We start from the raw sequence: 22838 nt of genomic DNA on the forward strand, positions 1-22838 counted from the left end.
TTGTGCGCCGGTCGCGGCCGGCTGCGACAGAGCCTGAGCTCAAACCCAGAATCTGGTGGCACAGCTAGCACTGCGGTGCAGTGCCTTAGACCACTGAGCTACCCGGGAGGCCTAGATATTTTTCTTGAGGTCATGCAGAGCAGCATAATATCATGGGATATGTAAGATATGTACAGTAGCTATCCAGACCAAAAATAAGCACATGCTCTGTTTCACTCTACAATAAACCCTGTCAACACAAACACACACAGACACTCACACACAAACAGCCACACAGACACGCACACACAAGGCAGCGACAGCATGGAAAGTGATTCATTGAGTATTAGAGAAAATGCAATTGCATTAAGGCTCTTTCCTCTTCCGTTCCTACACAGTTGCTAACACCTCCGCGGGGTAGTGTGAATCATCTGTATTGAAAAAGCAAATCAAACCGTGTGTTGTGTTAATGTTGAGGAGCCCAGTGGGGAAGAGGGAGCTGTTAGCTGTACCAGTGTCACAGAGGTCTTGGCCAATGACTCCAGACAGCCAGAGGCTACTAAGCCCTGAGTCTACACTGCAGGATACGAGCCTGGCCATTCCTTTGATACAGGCTTATATAATAGTTATCCAGTTATCCACAGAGTGAATTCCCATGATGCACGTAGATACGCAACAACACACACAGACACACAAAGCAACTCAGTAACTCCACTCAGAACATGACGCCGTGCTGGATAGTCGCACGTACTTTGCTATGTTGTGATTCTTTTGACGTTTATCTTTACTTTATTTTCATGAAATGTCTGCTATCATTTTTTATAACCGACAATAACTTTGAACATCAGATTGGCAGTTACTTCCCAAATTCCTGCTGCAACTTCGACTTATCTGCGCTGGGCTCTTTCTTAAAATTCCGACCCAATTTTCGGGGTATGCAAGAGGAGCGTCAGCATTACAGAGGCAGGAGAGGGGGAGTCCTGGCGAGATTAAGGTGAAGGGAAAACCAGCCACCTCTTCCCGACTTTCTATTGGCCAATGTACAGTGGCTTACAAAAGTATTCATCCCCCTTGGCATTTTTCCTATTTTGTTGCATTGGATGGATTTCATGTCATAGACATACACAAAATAGTCCAAATTGGTGAAGTGAAATGAGAAAAATTACTAAAAATTAAAATTACTTGTTTCAAAAAATTCTAAAAAATAAAAAACTGAAAAGTGGTGCGTGCATATGTATTCACCCCCTTTGCTATGAAGCCACTAAATAAGATCTGATGCAACCAATTACCTTCAGAAGTCACATAATTAGTTAGATTACACACATGTGGACTTTATTTAAGTGTCACATGATCTCAGTATATATATACCTGTTCTTAAAGGCCCCAGAGTCTTAACACCATTAAACAATGAGCACCACCAAGCAAGCGGCACCATGAAGACCAAGGAGCACTCCAAACAGGTCAGGGACAAAGTTGTGGAGAAGTACAGATCAGGGTTGGGTTATAAAAAAAATATCCAAAACTTTGAACATCCCATGGAGCACCATTAAATCCATTATTAAAAAATGGAAAGAATATGGCACCACAACAAACCTGCCAAGAGAAGGCCGCCCAACAAAACTCACGAACCAGGCAAGGAGGGCGTTAATCAGAAAGTCAACAAAGAGGCCAAAGATAACCTGGAAAGAGCTGCAAAGCTCCACAGCGGAGATTGGAATATCTGTCTATAGCACCACTTTAAGCCATACACTCCAAGGAGCTGGGCTTTATGGAAGAGTGGTTAGAAAAAAGGCATTGCTTAAAGAAAAAAATAAGCAAATATGTTTGGTGTCACCAAAAGGCATTTGGGAGATTCCCCAAACATATGGAAGAAGGTACTCTGATCAGATGAAACAAAAATTTAGCTTTTTGGCCATCAAGGAAAACACTATGTCTGGCGCAAACCCAAAACGTCTCATCGCCCTGAGAATACCAAGACATTTAAATGCTTCCCCTTAAACCACTCAAGTGTTGCTTTAGCAGTGTGCTTAGGGTCATTGTCCTGCTGGAAGGTGAACCTCCATCTCCACAGTGAAACATGGTCGTGGCAACATCATGCTATGGGATGTTTTTAATCGACAAGGACTGGGAAACTGGTCAGAATTAAAGGAATTATGGATGCTGCTAAATACAGAGACATCCTTGAGGGAAACCTGTTTCAGTCTTCCAGAGATTTAAGACTGGGATGGAGGTTCACCTTCCAGCAGGACAATGACCCTAAGCCCACTGCTAAAGCAACACTCGAGTGGTTTAAGGGGAAGCATTTAAATGTCTTGGAACGGCCTAGTCAAATCCCAGACCTCAATCCAATTGAGAATATGTGGTATGCCTTAAAGATTGCTGTACACCAGGGGAACCCATCCAACTTGAAGGAGCTGGAGCAGTTTTGCCTTGAAGAATGGGCAAAAACCCCAGTGGCTAGATGTGCCAAGCTTATAGAGACATGGCCCAAGAGACTTGCCGCTGTAATTGCTGAGAATGGTGGCTCTACAAAGTATTGATTTTGGGGGGTGAATAGTTTTGCACGCTCAAGTTTTCTGTTTTTCTTGTCTTATTTCTTGTTTAATTCACCATCAAAAAAATATTTTGCATCTTTCAAAGTGGTAGGCATGTAGTCTAAATCAAATGATACATAACCTATTTAAAAAAAATCTATTTTAATTCCAGGTTGTAAGGCAACAAAATAGAAAAAATGCCAAGGGGGGTGAATACTTTCACAAGCCACTGTACAGTCACATGATAATAAAATGCATGATCTCCGATCGCGGATTGGCCACCAACGTGACTCTCGTAACTGCAATATTCTCGTCTTTTCTTAAACATGGCTTTCGGACAACTCAAGAAGGTCAATGGATTCTCCATTCACCGAGTGGACAGGACAGTAGAGTCAGGGAAATGAAGGAGGGGAGGTTTTTGCCTCTTCATAAACAACAAATGGTGTGCTGACTTGAGCGCAGTGGTAGTCTCAACCCATTGTTTACCTGTCTTGGAATAACCGATGGTCAAATGCCGACCCTTCTACCTCCCTAGGGAGTCTTCAGCTGTTATTGTGACTGGTGTATACATTTCACCTCAGGACAAGAAATATAACAATCTGGCACTTAACAAACTGTACAAGGCTATAAACAAGCAGGAAAACTTACACCCAGAGGCTGCCTTTCTTGTCGCTAGCTATTTTAACTCCGTGGCATTAAGACACATGATTCCCTATTTCCATTAACAAGTCTCCTTCGCCACAAGGTACAATAAAGTCCTAGACCATTGTTACTCTACCCACAACAAGCATACAAGGCCCTCCTTTGTCCGCCATTCAGCAAATCAGATCATGACTCCGTACTGTTTACAAGCAGAAGCTTAAACAGGAAGTACCCTTGACTCACTTTGTTAAGAAATGGTTGTCAGAATCAGAGATTATGCTACAGGACCGCTTTGCTAGCGCTGATTGGAATCTATTCTGACACCCCGGCGATATCCATCGATGAGGTAACCATCTCCGTCACCGGCTTCGTATGGAAATGCATAGGCAATGTTGTCCCCACAGAAGGTTTGACGCTTCCTCAACCAAGAGCCCTGGATTAACACAGAGGTTGGCGCTAAAATAAAGGACAGAGCTACCGCACACAGGGCTATCACAGACGACTCTGAGCCTACTGGTAAGGACAGGAACAAGTACAAGAAGTCCCGCTACGACCTGCACAGAGTCATCGAACGAGCAAAAGGACAATATAGGAATAAGGTGGAATCATATTACACAGTTTCCGATGCCCACCGCGTGGCAGGGCATCGGAGTCCATTAAGGATTACAAAGGAAGATCCAGCCGTGATCTGCCCAACAATGCTTATTTTTCAGATTAACTCAATGCATTTTATGCACACTTCGACAATAACAACACTGTGCGTGAGGTCCCCCCCAACCTAGAGGACTGGGTGATCTCACTCTCTGGGGCCATTGTGTGTAAGGTCTTTAATCAGGTCAACACTCGCAAGGCCGCGGGTCCGGACGGGGCTGCAGTGGAGCATTCCTCGGTGTCCAAATCTCTAAGGACTAAAATGGTCAACGCGCACAGTCATGAAGAAGGAGCAACAGAGCCTCTTCCACTCAGGAAGTTGGAAAGGTTTGGCATCAAATCCTCAAGTTATACAACTGCACCATTGATAGCATCCATACCAGACGGTGATCCGGACAGCCCAATATATCAATGGGGCCGAACTCCGTGCCATCCAGGACCTCTATATCAGGTGGTCTGAAAGGAAGGCCCGGAAAATCATTAAAGACTCCAGCCACCCAAGCCATAGACTGTTCTCACTACTTCCGCATGGTAAGCGGTATTCATGCATCGTCTGGCACCAAAAGGCTCCTGAACAGATTCTATCCTGAAGCCATAAGACTACTAAATAGCTAACAGAATGGCTACACAGACTATCTGAGTTGACCCTTGTATTTAATTTGTATGTTTGCACTGTGACTATGCACACTCTAAGGACACTCACACACACACTGACACTCCAACACACATATACTGTAACATAAACACATATGTATACTGACTCTACACATGCACACACACTCACATACAATCATAATTTACACTGCTGCTAATCTGTTTATCATACACTGAGTGTACAAAACATGCTCTTTCCATGACATAGACTGACCAGGTGAATCCAGGAGAAAGTTATGTTCCCTTATTGATGGCACTTGTTAAATCCACTTCAATCCGTGTTGATTAAGGGGGGGAGACAGGTTAAATAATTATTTTTAAGCCTTGAGACAATTGATACATGGATTGTGTATGTGTGCTATTCAGAGGGTGAATGGGCAAGACAACACTTTTAAGGGCCTTTGAATGGGGTCTGGTAGTAGCTGTGTCGAGAACTTCAACGCTGCTGGGTTTTTCATGCTCAACAGTTTCCTGTGTGTATCAAGAACGGTCTACCACCCAAAGGACATCCAGGGAACTTGACACAACTGTGGGAAGCACTGAAGTCGACATGGGCCAGCATCCCTGTGGAACGCTTTCGCCACCTTGTAGAGTCAATGCTCTGACGAATTGAGGCTGTTCTGAGGGCAAAAGGGGGTGCAACTTAATATTAGGAAGGTATTCCTAATGTTTTGTACAATCAGTGTATATCCTGGTGCCTAGTCACATTACCCCTATACATATCTACCTCTATCCCTCCAGTATCCCTGCACATTGTACATATGGTAATATTGGAGTTGACCCTGTATATAGCTTCTTACTTTCTCGTGTTCTTTTTCTTATTTGTATTTCTTGCTTGTGTTTGTTCTACCTTGTGTTATTTTTAATGCTACATTGATATTGAATACTGCATTGTTGGGTTTGAAGCTTGTAAGAAAGGCATTTCACTATACTTGTGCACGTGACATTAAAACTTGAAACATCAAACTCAGTACTCACACTCTCCTCCTTGACCCTCTCAATGGTGCATGCTGGGAGGCCCTGCGGGGTGACCCCGTTCTGGTCCATGGCCACAAACAGCTTCCCATTGATGTTGAGGAAGATCTGGGAACCCCGGCTGCCCGTGCTGTAGGTACTGGGCCTGCGTCTGGTGCTCCACGGGACCACCAGGGACCCAGCACGACTGTGTGTCCCCTCATTGTCCCCATGGACACTGAGCTCATCGTCGGCAAAGTCACCCTCTGAGTCTTTGTTCCGGCGATTGAAGTTAAATATACTGACGTTGCTTCCTCGTCTAGTGCGCGTGGAGATGGTGCGGATGAGGAGGGGGTGTGTCGGCTGGTGGGGGAGTGGAGAAATAGTTTTGAGTGGGCTATAAGGTAGGGACGTCTTCTGTTAGAAAAGAGTAAGATACTTGACTCAAACCCTGGAAATCAGATAATTCTTTGACAAATTAGGATTGCCTTTAATCACTATAGATTCAGAAAGGTGAAAGATCTATATACCAAAATACATACTTCTCTACAAAACCTGAAATTCTACTTCAGATTCAGCATGTTTTGTATTTATCCATAATGTTTTATCCATGATGAAACATCATGATTAAATAACAATCCATTACGAATACATAATTATGATATTTACCCTGCCCCCATCCACTGTATCCACCTTTAATGTTTTCACGTCTCCCTTCTCCACGTCTCCCTCGTTCTCCGTCTCCTCCACCAGCCCCTCTAGACTTCTCCTCCTGCTCTGCAACTCCTTGTTGTCAGGCAGAGCCAGGCCAGGGGACAGGTCCAGGAAAATCAATGAATCTGTGTCTTGAGCTTTCTGAGTAGCGTTGGAAGGCAAAGCGTCAGTTCATTTATTTTTACCTAGATTTGCTATGAAAAACATTTTCATGTATGAGTGACTGGGTTTCGAACCTGAGTCTTTTAGGTCTATCAAGGCTATGTTAGCCTGTTGAACAGAATCCTAGGGCCAACAGCTATAGTCCTTTTTCAGGATATTGTCTCATTCCAAATGAACAGAAGTCCCATACCAGTACCTGATAACCAATTTAAAGAAATCTGCAGTTGTATGTCTACAGTCCAAGTTCCCAAAGCATTAGCCATAAAATGACGACATGAAACTCTGTCTTACCTGCGCTTCCTTCTTGAGGCACTCCATGGCCAGCTGGAACTCCCTCTCTTTCTGCCAGGCCTCCTGGATAGTGGCCTGGTTCTGTTCCTCGTAGGCCATAGCCACCACAGCCAGGATCAGGTTAACCAGGTAGAATGACCCCAGGAAGATGACCACCACGAAGAACACCATGTAGGTCTTTCCTGCTGACCGCAGAGTCTGAGGAGGGATGGATGGACACAGGATCTTTCAGACTATGACCTGCATTAGGAGATCGTTTGAAATAAAGCTGACCATTTCCAGGTGTCCTTACTGACCTGGTGATAGAGGTTCTCCCAGTAATCTTGTGTCATCAGCCGGAAGAGGGAGAGAAACGCCCAACCAAAGCTGTCAAAGCTGGTGTAACCATAGTTAGGGTTCCTTCCTGCCTTCCTACATTCAAACCCATCTGGGCAATGCCTGGGGAGAAAACAGAAACAAAACATCAAGATAACGCCGTAAGGCTCTCGTCCAGAAACAAAACATCAAGATAACGCCGTAAGGCTCTCGTCCAGAAACAAAACATCAAGATAACGCCGTAAGGCTCTCGTCCAGAAACAAAACATCAAGATAACGCCGTAAGGCTCTCGTCCAGAAACAAAACATCAAGATAACGCCGTAAGGCTCTCGTCCAGAAACAAAACATCAAGATAACGCCGTAAGGCTCTCATCCAGAAACAAAACATCAAGATAACGCCGTAAGGCTCTCGTCCAGAAACAAAACATCAAGATAACGCCGTAAGGCTCTCGTCCAGAAACAAAACATCAAGATAACGCCGTAAGGCTCTCGTCCAGAAACAAAACATCAAGATAACGCCGTAAGGCTCTCGTCCAGAAACAAAACATCAAGATAACGCCGTAAGGCTCTCGTCCAGCAACAAAACATCAAGATAACGCCGTAAGGCTCTCGTCCAGAAACAAAACATCAAGATAACGCCGTAAGGCTCTCGTCCAGAAACAAAACATCAAGATAACGCCGTAAGGCTCTCGTCCAGCAACAACACCTAGCTCCTTAACACCTAGGCACTTGTGTAAAGCTGAAGGAATTGGATATGTTTAGGCAATATGGCAAAAAATTCCACTTAGCCTATGAAGATGGAGAGCAAGATGGAGCTGCAACCATATTGCTCATACCTAGATGATTATTTCAAATCTACCTGTGCTTAGGGGTTAGGAGCCAGGGTTTCTGGATGGGGCCTAAGATCCTAAAAAAAAAAAACACATACTAAAGGAAATGTAGAAAAAGATTGGATCTCGTACCAATATGCTGCCTCTTTAAGGTGACCCCATACGAGGGTTGGTTTGCTCCTAGCAGAACTAGGCTAGGTGGCCTGTGCTTTGCACTTAATGTGTTGTGAAATCTGTTGTGAAATGTACTGTAATGTCAACTGCCTGAACTGTTTTAATGTTGTTGGACCCCATGAAGAGTAGTTGCTGCCTTAGCAACATCTAATGGGGATCCATAATAAATGCAAGTACAAATACTCCCTTAAAAGACCTTCGCTTGAAAAATCTGGGGAAAAAAGTAATTTGACTGTTTATCCCTTTTGAGACACCATAGCCAGTATACGCTTCCTCAAAATAGTCTGAATAATCTTAGATAAATCTGTAATAAAATCTGACATTTATGCCGAGGATGTCTTAGTCTCACAATTTTAGATTTAACTAAGATGTTTGGTGCAGTATTTCGCAAGTAAAAAAAACTAAACGCCATCATAAAAACCTACCGAACACCAAAACTATCAAAAACTTCACAACAACATTTCTGCGTAACATATACGCAAACTGTTTCAACTGGGAAGCATGCGACAGGCTTTAAGTGTGTACAGTTCATGCACATTCATTTGCTTGTCATTGCCGCACAGTGAGCTCATCCTATGCCTGTTATCTTAGAGAAGGGGGGCCATTAAGATAAATAACTGTGTCCACAGGATTTATCCAAGCGACAAGGTCCCATACAGGTCATGGCAGTCACTTATTACAGATAATATAAATTCAGCAAGGGGAAATTTCACACATATAGTACATCAGCTTATCGGAGTAGTATGGGATTGTTGTTCAAAATATGTAGATGACATAATGGGACAGGTTTAGATGCTTTTCCATGACTAAACCCTCGTGTAGACAACACTTATCGGGCCTAAGAGGGTGATGTCAGCCCAGAGCAATGCCACTGCATGCCACCCCACGTTAGATATGCCCCCCACCCCCTCGAACCCCCATGACAGAAAGGTGAGTGACTCCGACACCCGGCTTCCTCTGAGACACGGACCGAGCTAGAGTGGCTAGAGGAGCTAGGGGGGCATGTGAAATGGGTGGGTGTCTTGAAGAGGAGTTGAAAGGACGTGGCGCCACCAACCTGCCATCACGCCAGTCACTCGTCCTCTCACACCACCTCAGCCCTTCACCCATCCCTGAAAAGCCTACCAGGCAACACGTGTCAACCAGGGATAGGATTGATTTCAATTTAATTTGAAATTCTAATTCAACTCTTGAATTCACTCATGAAGTGGAAAATTTATGTTGAATTCAATTTCAATTTCAACAGTTCAAGTTATGGAATTGGAATTTAATTGGAAATAGACTGTTTGGACTTTTTGAATTGGAATTTAATTGGATTTGTAAAAACAAAATCTTTGGAATCTTTTAATTATATTGGAATTAAATATTTTTACATTTGCCAGTTGATGGGCTTAATTCACATACTGTAGTATAAAAAATGTACTTCAGGGTATGTTTTAAATAATGTATACTTGTACATCTACAATTCCAGTATAGCTAGGCTGTCTGAACAGTTACATGATCAGCCTCAAAGCATGAGGGAATTTTAATTTGTGGACGTGTTGGGGTTAATATTGAATCAGGTCAATTATAATAATTAAATTCCCAACACTGGAATTGAGAGAAATTGAACCATCTCAGAATTCAAATACTGACCTGGAATTTGAATTGAATTAAATGGAATTTACAGGGAGAGAGAATTGAATTAGAATTGAATTTGTGGAATTAACCCAAACCCTGCAGGCAACATCCATCTCTCAGCGGCTTTTGCCGCGGATGTGGCATGTGGAGGGAGAGTGTGAGGGTGTGGGGCAATGGGCTCTATCACCCACTAGACACATCTTTGTGTTTCTGAGGACGTGTTAATGGACAGGCCCCACTTCAGCCTCTGGGACGCTCTTAATGGGAGGCCCTAAACCCTGCTCTTCCTGGCCTTCGCCTCATATCACACACACACACAAACACACACACACACATACCCCAACACAATTCCCATACAGTGGCTCGACATAAACACGTCTGAAGTGGAGATAAAACAGAATTTAATCTATCATCGTTTTTAAGATGTATTTACTACTTTTTCAATTTCAGAATCTACATGTAAGTACACCCTTTTCATGTTTTCTGTAATTGTTATCATGGCTGCATGTACGCAAGTCCATAGTTAGCCACAAAAACACGGTAGCTGAACAATGTTTTGTTAATTTCTAGTGGCATAAATCCTTATGGCCTTTCAGGAAAACCAGGAAAGAGTGGCAGGGATTACACCGAGGAAGATGAGCACTCGTGCTATCTATACAGGGGTGGATATACTGTACTCCTCCCTGCCATTGGTAATGCCACGCATCGATGTAGACGGAACGTTCTGAACGTTCTGAACTCTGTCATTTTGTGATGGTTCCTGTCCTAGATCTGTCAATCTGAGACCCAGATTATAATCTCACCTGTGTTTGCAATCTCTAACAGTGGGGCACCCAGAGGCATCAATAAAATGGATCTAATTTGAGCCAGAAATGCTGGACTACAACATGAAGAGGAACAGGAAAAACCTTTTCAAACATAACAATGCCTCACACTGTAATTAAAAGGGCCATGGTTTGGTTAAATTAATGTTTTCACCCTTCATCTCTAATTTGACGGCACAGAATGTGTCACTACAAACTTGGCAGTTGATGAGCCCCAAACATGCAACAGCTACAGAATCAGATCACTTTTATAGGATACAGGTCCTACCCTGCAATCAAAACCCTGCCCGCCGTTCTTGTTGTTATGTGTAACGTGTTGTGTTCTTGTTAGCGAGAGATAGGGAGGAGTCATTGAGCAGGAAGGAGTCACTCAGCAGGGAGGAGTCACTGAGCAGGGAGGAGTCATTGAGCAGGAAGGAGTCACTCAGCAGGGAGGAGTCACTGAGCAGGGAGGAGTCACTGAGCAGGGTGAAGTCACTCAGCAGGGAGGAGTCACTGAGCAGGGAGGAGTCACTGAGCAGGGATGAAGTCAATGAGCAGGGAAGAGTCACTCAGAAGGGAGGAGTCACTCATCAGGGACAAGTCACTGAGCAGGGAGGAGTCACTGAGCAGGGAGGAGTCACTGAGCAGGGATGAAGTCACTGAGCGGGGATGAAGTCACTCAGCAGGGAGGAGTCACTGAGCAGGGAGGAGTCACTGAGCAGTGGGGAGTCACTGAGCAGTGGGGAGTCACTCAGCAGGGAGGAATCACTGAGCAGGGAGGAGTCACTCAGCAGGGAGAAGATACTGAGCAGGGAGGAGTCACTGAGCAGTGGGGAATCACTGAGCAGGGAGGAGTCACTGAGCAGGGAGGAATCACTGAGCAGGGAGGAGTCACTCAGCAGGGAGAAGATACTGAGCAGGGAGGAGTCACTGAGCAGTGGGGAATCACTGAGCAGGGAGGAGTCACTCAGCAGGGAGGAATCACAGAGCAGGGAGGAGACACAGAGCAGGGAGGAGTCACTGAGCAGGGAGGAGACACTGAGCAGGGAGGAGACACTGAGCAGGGAGGAGACACTGAGCAGGGAGGAGTCACTGAGCAGGGAGGAGACACTGATCAGGGAGGAGTCACTGATCAGGGAGGAGTCACTGAGCAGGGAGGAGACACTGAGGAGGGAGGAGACACTGAGCAGGGAGGAGACACTGAGCAGGGAGGAGACAATGAGCAGGGAGGAGTCACTGAGCAGGGAGGAGTCAATGAGCAGGGAGGAATAACTCACCAGGGAGAAGTCTCTCAGCAGGGAGAAGATACTGAGCAGGGAGGAGACACTGAGCAGGGAGGAGTCTCTCAGCAACCTGTTGTTATGTGTAACGTGTTGTGTTCTTGTCAGCGAGAGATAGAAAGGAGTCACTGAGCAGGGAGGAGACAATGAGCAGGGAGGAGTCACTGAGCAGGGAGGAGACACTGAGCAGGGAGGAGACAATGAGCAGGGAGGAGTCACTGAGCAGGGAGGAGTCAATGAGCAGGGAGGAATAACTCACCAGTATCTTCAGCAGGGAGAAGATACTGAGCAGGGAGGAGTCACTGAGCAGGGAGGAGTCACTGAGCAGGGAGGAGTCAATGAGCAGGGAGGAATAACTCACCAGTATCTTCAGCAGGGAGAATATACTGAGCAGGGAGGAGACACTGAGCAGGGAGGAGTCTCTCAGGAGTCTCTCAGCAACCTGTTGTTATGTTGTTATGTGTAACGTGTTGTGTTCTTGTCAGCGAGAGATTAGAGAGGAGTCACTGAGCAGGGATGAAGTCACTGAGCAGGGAGGAGTCACTGAGCAGGGAGGAGTCAATGAGCAGGGAGGAGTCACTGAGCAGGGAGGAGTCACTGAGCAGGGAGGAGTCACTGAGCAGGGAGGAGTCACTGAGCAGGGAGGAGTCACTGAGCAGGGAGGAGACACTGAGCAGGGAGGAGTCACTGAGCAGGGAGGAGACACTGAGCAGGGAGGAGACACTGAGCAGGGAGGAGTCACTGAGCAGGGAGGAGACACTGAGCAGGGAGGAGTCACTGATCAGGGAGGAGTCTCTCAGCAACCTTTTGTTATGTGTAACGTGTTGTGTTCTTGTCAGCGAGAGATAGAGAGGAGTCACTGAGCAGGGAGGAGACACTGAGCAGGGAGGAGTCACTGAGCAGGGAGGAGTCACTGAGCAGGGAGGAATAACTCACCAGGGAGAAGTCACTGAGCAGGGAGGATACACTGAGCAGGGAGGAGTCACTGAGCAGGGAGGAGTCACTGAGCAAGGAGGAATAACTCACCAGGGAGAAGTCACTGAGCAGGGAGGAATAACTCACCAGGGAGAAGTCACTCAGCAGGGAGGAGACACTGAGCAGGGAGGAGTCACTGGCCAGGGAGGAGTCACTGGGCAGGGAGGAGTCACTGCGCAGGGGGGAGTCACTGGGCAGGGGGGAGTCACTGAGCAGGGAGGAGTCACTGAGCAGGGAGGAGTCACTGAGCAGGGAGGAGTCACTCAGCAGGGAGGAGTCACTCAGCAGGGAGGAGTCACTCAGCAGGGAGGAGTCACTGGGCAGGGGGGAGTCACTAAGCAGGGAGGAGTCACTCAGCAGGGAGGAGATACTGAGCAGGGAGGAGTCGCTCAGCAGGGTGGAGACACTGAGCAGGGAGGAGTCACTGAGCAGGGAGGAGTCTCTCAGCACTCCGGCAGCTGGGTGTGTGATTGGCTGCTATCCTATCTCTGGCCAGGGAACTGGGCATTCTGATATGGGGTTATTTTGGGCACCAGCAGTGAGCCCTGGCCACTGTCCCGTTAGGAGGATCGGGGGGGGGGGGGTTGACTATATCCCAAGGAAGATAGTAACTACCTAACGATTCATCACAATACGCTGTTGAAAAGGGAGCAGTAATGTACACTATATATAGTATATGCCAGTGGTTCCCAAACTTTTCATAGTCCCCTACCCCTTCAAACATTCAACCTCCAGCCCCTCTAGCGCCAGAGGCCAGTGTTTTTTGCCATCATTGTAAGCCTGCCACACACACGCACTATACGATACATTTATTAAACATAAGAATGAGTGTGAGTTTTTGGCAGAACCCAGCTCGTGGGAAGTGACAAATATGCTCTGTCAAAATGGCACCGGAAGAAATGGCAGCAGTTTTACAGGCGCCCAACCAATTGTGCTATTATGTGTTTTTTCACATTATTTGAAACTCATTTTGTACATAATGTTTCTGCAACCCTATCGTATGGCAAAAAAGAGCTTCTGGATATCAGGACAGCGCTCACTCACCTCAGATTAGACAAATATTTTATCTTCAACAAGCAAGGACAAATGAGGTGCCCAATGTAAACTACCTGTTACTCAGGCCCAGAAGCTAGGATATGCATATGCACGGTAGTACTGGACATAAAACACTCTAACATTTCCAAAACTGTTAAAATAATGTATGTGAGTATAACAGAACTGATATGGCAGGCGAAAACCTGAGAACAAAATCCATCCAGGAAGTGGGATATTTTTGTTGTGGGTACTTTTCAATTGAATGCCTATACAGTATGTAATGGGATAGGACCCAGATTGCAGTTCCTATGGCTTCCACTAGATGTCAACAGTCTTTAGACATTGTTTCAGGCTTGGTTTCTGAAAAAATGAGGAGAATGAGACCATTCTTTAGGTGGACTGTAGAAAGAAGCAGAGCTGGTTTGCAATTTCTCTGCAATTTCACCGGATGTTGGCCAGGTGGGACGCTAGCGTAAGAAGATAATGCAGGGAAACTTAAATCAGTTCTACCAAATTTCCATCAACATGTTAAATGTGCAACCAGAGGGAAAACAATTCTAGATCACCTGTACTCCACACACAGAGATGCATACAAAGCTCTCCCTCACCCGCCATTTGGAAAATCCGACCACAACTCTATCCTCCTGATTCCTGCTTACAAGCAAAAATTAAAGCAGGAAGCACCAGTGACTCGGTCTATAAAAAAGTGGTCAGATGAAGCAGATGCTAAACTACAGGACTGTTTTGCTATCACAGACTGGAACATGTTCCGGGATTCTTCCGATGACATTGAGGAGTACACCACATCAGTAACTGGCTTTATCAATAAGTGCATTGAGGACGTCGTCCCCATAGTGACTGTACATACATACCCCAACCAGAAGCCATGGATTACAGGCAACATTCGCACTGAGCTAAAGGGCAGAGCTGTCGCTTTCAAGGTGTGGGACAATAACCCGGAAGCTTACAAGAAATCCTGCTATGCCCTGCGATGAACCATCAAACAGGCAAAGCGTCAATACAGGGCTAAGATTGAATCATACTACACCGGCTCCGACGCTCGTCTTATGTGGCAGGGCTTGCAAACTACTACAGACTACAAAGGGAAGCACAGCCACGAGCTGCCCAGTGACACGAGCCTACCAGACGAGCTAAATCACTTCTATGCTCGCTTCGAGGCAAGCAACACTGAGGCATGCATGAGAGCATCAGCTGTTCCGGACGACTGTGTGATCACGCTCTCCGTAGCCGACGTGAGTAAGACCTTTAAACAGGTCAACATACAGAAGGCTGCGGGGCCAGACGGATTACCAGGACGTGTGCTCCGGGCATGTGCTGACCAACTGGCAGGTGTCTTCACTGACATTTTCAACATGTCCCTGATTGAGTCTGTAATCCCAACATGTTTCAAGCAGACCACCATAGTCCCTGTGCCCAAGAACACAAAGGCAACCTGCCTAAATTACTACAGACCCGTAGCACTCACGTCTGTAGGCATGAAGTGCTTTGAAAGGTTGGTAATGGCTCACATCAACACCATTATCCCAGAAACCCTAGACCCACTCCAATTTGCATACCGCCCAAACAGTTCCACGGATTATGTCATCTCTATTGCACTCCACACTGCCCTTTCCCACCTTGACAAAAGGAACACTTATGTGAGACTGATATTCATTGACTACAGCTCAGCATTCCACACCAGTGCACATACTGTAGTACCCTCAAAGCTCATCACTAAGCTAAGGATCCTGGGACTAAACACCTCCCTCTGCAACTGGATCCTGGACTTCCTGACGGCTGCCCCAGGTGGTGAGGGTAAGTAGCAACACATCTGCCAAGCTGATCCTCAACACTGGAGTCCCTCAGGGGTGCGTGCTCATTCCCTTCCTGTGCTGCCTGTTGTATTCGGCGCACGTGACAAATCAACTTGGACTTTTATTTGAGCTCTTATAGGATGAGGGCACAAATAATAACATAATAATAATCAATAATTTTGCTCTTTATTTAGCCATCATGCTTAAAACCTTATTTGTTAATTGAAAATTGAAAATTGTGAATAACTCACCACAGGTTAATGAGAAGGGTGTGCTTGAAAGGATGAACATAACTCTGCAATGTTGGGTTGTATTGGAGAGAGTCTCAGTCTTAAATCATTTTCCATACAGTCTGTGCCTGTATTTCGTTTTCATGCTAGCGAGGGCCGAGAATCCACTCTCACATAGGTACGTGGTTACAAAGGGCATTAGTGTCTTAACAGCGTGAATTGCCAAGGGCAAGAAACTTTGACTGCAGCCATTTCCAGAAATTTGGCAGTGGCTTCTGATTAAGTAAAATTTTCACAGAACCGCTTGTTGCAATTTTGATGAGGCTTTCTTGATCAGATATCGGTAAGTGAACTGGAGGCAGGGCATGAAAAGGATAACGAATACAGTTGTTTCGGGAAAGTACCTGCATAAGGTGTATCCAAGAGGTGTATCCAAGATGGAGTAGCAGTCAGACGTCTTTGTCTCGTCCCATGTGTATATAACTTTTTCTTTGCGTTCTTTTTAATATTTTTCCTAAACCTCAACTTCAAAATACTCTCCTGCAACACGCCTCACCCAATGTGGTGTGGATCTGTTTTTTTTCCTAAAGTATTTCTATTTTCATCTGAACTAGAATACCAAAGCTAGCTAGCTAACTAGCTACCAGCTATCAATCAGCTAACCACTGCGAGCGGTCATCAGCTAACCTTTAGCTCGGAAAGCTCTCGCCAGCTCGTACAACGTGCTTCAAACCAGAGCATACCGGACCTATTTTTCTCTCCATATCCCCAAATTCCTACAGCAAACTCCATCACTCCTTGGCTACAATATCTGTACCCCTTCTACTGCCGGTGCGGGGCACGGAACCCCACCGATCCTCTACGACTGGAATACCGACATCATCTGCCCAAGGATTCCAACAGGCCCCTCAGACGCGACATCCGCTGAAGGCCCATTCTGCTAACCTGCTAGCTACCTAGAGCTACTTGGAACCCTACTAATCGATGACTGGTCTATCAACCTCACCGCACGAAGAGGCAAAAACAGACTTACCCCCATAGCGATGTCCCCCAAAGGCTAACTTGCTAGCCCCAGTCTACTAACTGCTAGCTTGCCTGCCCCAGTCTGCTAACTGCTAGCCCCTGCTAACTGCTTGCTTGCTAACCCGGTCTGATAACTGCTAACTTGTTTAGCCCCGGCCTACTAACCGTTAGCCTGTTAGCATCGGCCTGCTAACTGTCTGAATCGCCGTGTCTCCCAGTCATCCCAACCACTAACTGGACCCATATGTTCACTTGGCTACGCATGCCTCTCTCAAATACCAGGAGCTGTGCCAGGCCCGTCAGGTCTGTTGACTCATCCAGCTGTAACGCATTTAATTCACTGGCTTGTATGCAAAGCAGTAATTGTTTCAAAACATATCCTGCTATGTCACTGATGCATCGTAAAACAGTGTTGTTTGATGAAGACATTGTCTGTATAATTTTTTGGGCCTTTTCCCCCAGCATTGTCCCAGCCATATCCGCGGCAGCAGGAAGAATTAAGTCCTGCACAATAGTATGGGGCTTGCCTGTCCTAGTCACTCGGAAGCTCACCATATAAGACGCTTCTAGCCCCTTCTTATTAATGGTATGTGTTGCTTTTATACATGTCTTACTAATCGAAAGTTGTCTTTATTCTCGCTCAAAAGACTCTGGTGGCTTATTTTTCAAATTGTCATGTTTCGTTTCCAAATGTCTGTGCAAGAGTGAAGGTTTCCCGCGAGAGAATAACGGTTAATGTGATTGGATGTTCATTATTTGACTAGGCTACCTGTATTTGACATTGTGTTTTTATTTTTGCTGAACAGTAGATGGTTTAATTTTATTTTTGGTAGTGAAACGAGGCTACTCAGGCGAGAAAAAAACCTCACCCATATGTATAGCCCTGTTGGAAAATATAAATGTACTGGTTGAAAATGTGAAGTATTTGGCATACCCCCGACGGCATTGCGTGTAACCCTGGGTGTAAGCGCAATGCCGTACCCCAGTTTTGGAATATCTGGTCTATACTATAGACCCTCACTCTTTAGAAAAAAGGGTTGTAAAATGGTTCTTCGGTAGTCCCCATAGGAGAACCCCTTTTGGTTCCAGGTAGAACCCCTTTGTGGTTCCAAGTAGAACTTTTGGGGTTTCATGTAGAACCCTCTGTGGAAAGGGTTGTACCTGTAACCAAAAAAGGTTCTTCAAAGGGTTCTCCTACGGTGATAGCCATAGCATCCTTTTAGGTTCTTGATAGCATCTTCTTTTTTGAAGAGTGTAATCCCAGGGAAATTATTTGTCAAGGAAGGAAAAGTACACCACTGACAATAGTACACAGTGTTGTAAAGTACTTAAGTAAAAATACTTTAAAAGACTACTTAAGTAATTTTTGGGGGTATCTGTACTTTACTATTAATATTTTTTACTTTTACTTCACTGCATTCCTAAACAAAATGATGTACCTTTTACTCCATACATTTTCTCTGACACCCAAAAGTACTCATTACATTTTGAATGCTTAGCAGGACAGAAAATCATCCAATTCACATACTTATTAAGAGAACATCCCTGGTCATCCCTACTACCTCTGATCTGGTGGACTCACTAAACACAAATGCTTTGTTTGTAAATTATTTGCTTATATGCTTTCTGGTTTGCTTAATATAAGGAATTTGAAATTATTTATACTTGTACTTTTACTTTTGATACTTATGTATATATACTACACTTACTTTGATGCTTAAGTATATTTAAAACCAAATACTTTTAGGCTTTCACTAAAGTAGTATTTTACTGGCTGACTTTCACTTTTACTTGAGTCATTTTTCATTAAGGTATCTTTACTTTTACTCAAGCATTACAATTAGGCACTTTTTCCACCACTGACAACAGTACACCTCTGACAACAGTACACCTCTGACAACAGTACACCTCTGACAACAGTAAACCACTGACAACAGTAAACCACTGACAACAGTACACCTCTGACAACAGTACACCTCTGACAACAGTACACCTCTGACAACAGTACACCTCTGACAACAGTACACCACTGACAACAGTACACCTCTGACAACAGTACACCTCTGACAACAGTACACCTCTGACAACAGTACACCTCTGACAACAGTAAACCACTGACAACAGTAAACCACTGACAACAGTACACCTCTGACAACAGTACACCACTGACAACAGTAAACCACTGACAACAGTACACCTCTGACAACAGTACACCTCTGACAACAGTACACCACTGACAACAATACACCTCTGACAACAGTAAACCACTGACAACAGTACACCTCTGACAACAGTACACCACTGACAACAGTAAACCACTGACAACAGTACACCTCTGACAACAGTAAACCACTGACAACAGTACAGCACTGACAACAGTACACCACTGACAACAATACACCACTGACAACAGTAAACCACTGACAACAGTACACCTCTGACAACCATACAGACCACAACACGGATGGAGACCAAACAGATTGGCAGCAGCAAAACAGTATTAGTGGTCTACATGCATTACAAACTAGTAGGCTATTAAAAGTATCAATGCAGCTGTGGAGGATTTATTGTAACATCAGATCGCCATATCTGAGCACATGGCCCATGTAGCAGACAGGTGTGTGTTCATCAGATTGGGCCATTACATCACATCCCCCCCAGTAGTTGGCCGATCATAGAAGAGAATAGAAGTGGGAGCAGGGGGAGTGAGAGAGCATCTGAGGGTTCCCTAGGGTCGCGGGGTGGAGGGAACATTGGCTTGGCTGAGAGTTGAGTCACCCCTTTCAGATCCAACTCTTCCACCCTGTGAAACAACAAAGCCCAGTGGGGAAGCCTTCAAAGACTGGTGGGTGGAGGAGGCTGCCTTGACCTGGAGTTCTCACAGCTCAGATTTAGGCATCAGGCACCAAATGGAAGAAAACATTTGAATATCCAGAGGGACTACCAAGACAATAAATGCTCACCCCCCCCCCCCCCCCCCTAATGTGCCCTAATGAACATGAGCCATGATTCTGACCAACCACAGGCTCAGAATAGCCAGGGCTGAGTCTTTCATTAGAGCTTGCAATGGAAAACTCTTCAAAAAATGTTGCAGTGGAAAATGAAAATGAGTGTTCTTAAGTCCAGTTTATCCCTCCCTGATTCAGTCTGCTTTTTCCATTTGGTATCTAATGAACATGATCCTGATGAATAACTCTGCAATAGGCCTCAGTTCTCACAAAACCACACTTCCTCCCGAGGTACTGATACAGACAGAGTGAACAAATCAGAAAAATAATACAGAAATGAACTAAGATTCCTACACTGGTAATAATGATGTTCAAAATGTTACGTCAAAGAGGAAAATGAATAGTTTGGGTGTATTTTGTCACTACATAATACGTGTTTTAGCAGAATTACAACGTTCACTGGAAATTCAACTGCAGATACAGTATGTCTAGTACTGTCTGTCTACTGTAGGCACCCATAATGTTAGGTCCTCTCATCTCACATAGAAACAATCTCATCATTACAACCTACTACTAGAGAGGTCTAGGACTGAGGTCTATGATAATGAAAGTACTTAACATTTCTATAGCAACAGTATCCAGGAGGTTGTTGCCCATGGAGATTGTTTTGTGACACCTCTCCGGAGGATGTGGATCGGCCTCTCAGGGATTGGAGGAACTCAGTGGAGGCAGGTAATATGATTGTTTTGTCATGATTTATGTTTGATTTTATGACTTTTCTTATTTCCAGTGTAGCTCGTGAAGATTAGGACGGATTGACTGATTAGGTAAGAATGCCATAAGATTTACTTTCACAAAATTGGCATTTATTAGATATTTCATATGTTATTCATGCATTTACAAAATAGTTTAGTTTCCTTTAAAATTATTTCATATATTGTTTATAAGTTGATAGAATGAGTTTATGCCAATTTAATTTATATACTGTAAGTATATTCAGTCTGCTCATAACCAGAATCCATAATAATTTGATAAAGGGAAACGTCTGATCAACGTTTATCTTAGGTAAATAAGCTATGAAGTAAAACGTCTGGAGAAACACACAAACAATAATACAACTACGACTATGCTGTTTCCAATCAAATACTTTTAGGTGAACCTGTCTGGCTTTTGACCAAAACCTAGAACCGTCCGTTTGGTCAAATTATAGGAGGCGGACATACTTATGTAATCTTACGAGCATCTAAAATACATCCTAATTACAGTTTATTAATATAAAAAAGTACCTTAATGAAATACATTTACACTCTGTAATTATCAGTGTAATACAAGCTTGCTGATGGGTCTTTATGAACATTTACAGTTCTAAGAAAATGACCAGATCATTAGAGTCCTTCAGCTGGTATCATAACTGGGAAAATGTGGCGTAGTTGTTAGCATACCCTTGGCCTATCTTAAAGTATTCTGTGAAGTAGCCCCCTGAATGGCCACCCCTAACGACAAAGGCCTATAGCCTAAACCAGTGATAATGCCATCCCCCAAAAAATTCTAACAGCAAAACTAGCCAGGAAAAATAACCAGAAAAATAAAGGCCCTTCAACATGCACTCGATATAAATGCAATTAACGAGCTGTTACATTCAATTTGATGACTCATTCGAGTAGAACTGGATAGAACTGGAGTAGGAGAAATACCAGGAGTTAAGAACACTTCAACGGTTCTATAGAACATGACACATACGGAGAGCTTAGTGGGGGGGGGGGGGGGGGGGGGGGGGGGGGGGGGGATCGTAAGTGAGAGGCAATAATCTTCACTTTGCAGTCAGGGTAGCCATTAACAACCCCATTAGAGTGAAGCCAGAAAGCTTCAAATGGATTAAATGTGACTTAAATGGAGGGAAAAAACATTCCCCCTCCATCCACGGGTCCCTACACCCCCATTTGGAATGCTCCGTAGAACTGCCCACGTCGATTGTATTTAGACTGAGTTAGACTAGCCAAAATGCATATGCCAATCTAATGTAACTGTCTGTAACACACAGGGAACAAGATAGTGAACAACACATTCTCATTGACTCTCCAGTATAGCACAGTTCTGACAGAGTTTTTGCACTTTTTCTTGGATGGGACAGGAACTAGAATGATTTTTGATAAGGGAAAAGATACCTCTCTGATGCATTTTGTCTCTTGATATCTGAACTATTAGTCCTAGGGTATGCCTGGGCCGTTGTCATCAAGAGTCTCCTAAATCAGCATTTCACAGGATTCTTACGATATTTTTTCTCAAAAGTTTGATAAATATGGGCCCAGATCCATGTGCATTTTGATTGACAGCCAAAAGTTCCGGTGAGTGACAGCCAGTGAGCAGTTGAATGTGGGACTGGCCTATGGTAGAATTGATTTCTTCAGACCTTTATTTACACTATGAGAGAGTGGCAGCCAGACCAGTAAACAAACAAATATCATTGTCTGTCATGTATTTAATATAAAGGGTGCTGTGTCAATACAAACTCCCAAAAGGCATTTGACAGTTCAACTTGGTTCATCTCCACAAAAAATACAATATATATTATACAGTGCACTCAGAAAGTATTCAGACCACTTTACTTTTTCCAGTGGTGTAAAGTACTACTTAAGTAGTTTTTAATTTATTTTTGGTATCTGTACTTTACTTTATTATTTATATTTTTGACTACTTTTACTTTCACTTCACTACATTCCTTAAGAAAATATATGTAAGGGAGTTCGTAACTGGCAGCAGGGAAGTCAGGCGCAGGAGAGCAAAACTGGGTATTCAACAGAGCAGTTTTATTTAAAAAAACACCGGAAAGCAGAACAATAAACAAATGGGTACAAAACCCGTCGCGCACCAGAGAAAACGTGCACATGCACTTACAATAAACAATTCTGCACAAGACATGGAGGGGAACAGAGGGTTAAATACACAACATGTAATGAGGGAATTGAGACCAGGTGTGTGGGAAGACAAGAGAAAAACAAAAGGAAAATGAAAAGTGGATCGATGATGGCTAGAAGACCGGCGACGCCGACCGCCGAGTGCTACCCGAACAAGGAGAGGAATCGACTTTGGCAGAAGTCGTGACAATATAGCTTTTTACTCCACACATTTTCCTTGACAGCCAAAAGTACTTGTTACAGTTTGAATGCTTAGCAGGATAGGTAAATAGTCAAATTCACACACTTATC

The 22838-nt window shown here is 44.4% G+C and overlaps 1 protein-coding gene and 1 long non-coding RNA gene across 3 annotated transcripts in view; one reads left to right on the top strand and one right to left on the bottom strand.

Moving 5' to 3' along the window:
• Positions 1-22838, bottom strand: part of LOC100136701 (sodium channel protein type 4 subunit alpha) — a 210328-nt gene that overhangs the window by 119416 nt on the left and 68074 nt on the right. Inside the window, exons 9-12 of one of the 2 annotated variants that reach the window (XM_036934870.1) lie at positions 6878-7019; positions 6582-6779; positions 6084-6269; positions 5439-5777 (exon numbers count right to left, since the gene is read on the bottom strand). In XM_036934870.1, the coding sequence (XP_036790765.1) occupies positions 5439-5777; positions 6084-6269; positions 6582-6779; positions 6878-7019 (865 nt within the window). The remainder of the gene's footprint in view (positions 1-5438; positions 5778-6083; positions 6270-6581; positions 6780-6877; positions 7020-22838) is intronic. The other variant, XM_036934869.1, reaches the window with a different exon arrangement.
• On the top strand, positions 9835-10466 carry LOC110535275. Its single transcript, XR_002475232.2, has 3 exons — positions 9835-9980; positions 10118-10213; positions 10347-10466. It is a non-coding gene; the product is annotated as an uncharacterized LOC110535275 (long non-coding RNA).

This window comes from Oncorhynchus mykiss, chromosome 11 (assembly GCF_013265735.2).
Source record: "Oncorhynchus mykiss isolate Arlee chromosome 11, USDA_OmykA_1.1, whole genome shotgun sequence".
Lineage (NCBI taxonomy): Eukaryota > Metazoa > Chordata > Actinopteri > Salmoniformes > Salmonidae > Oncorhynchus > Oncorhynchus mykiss.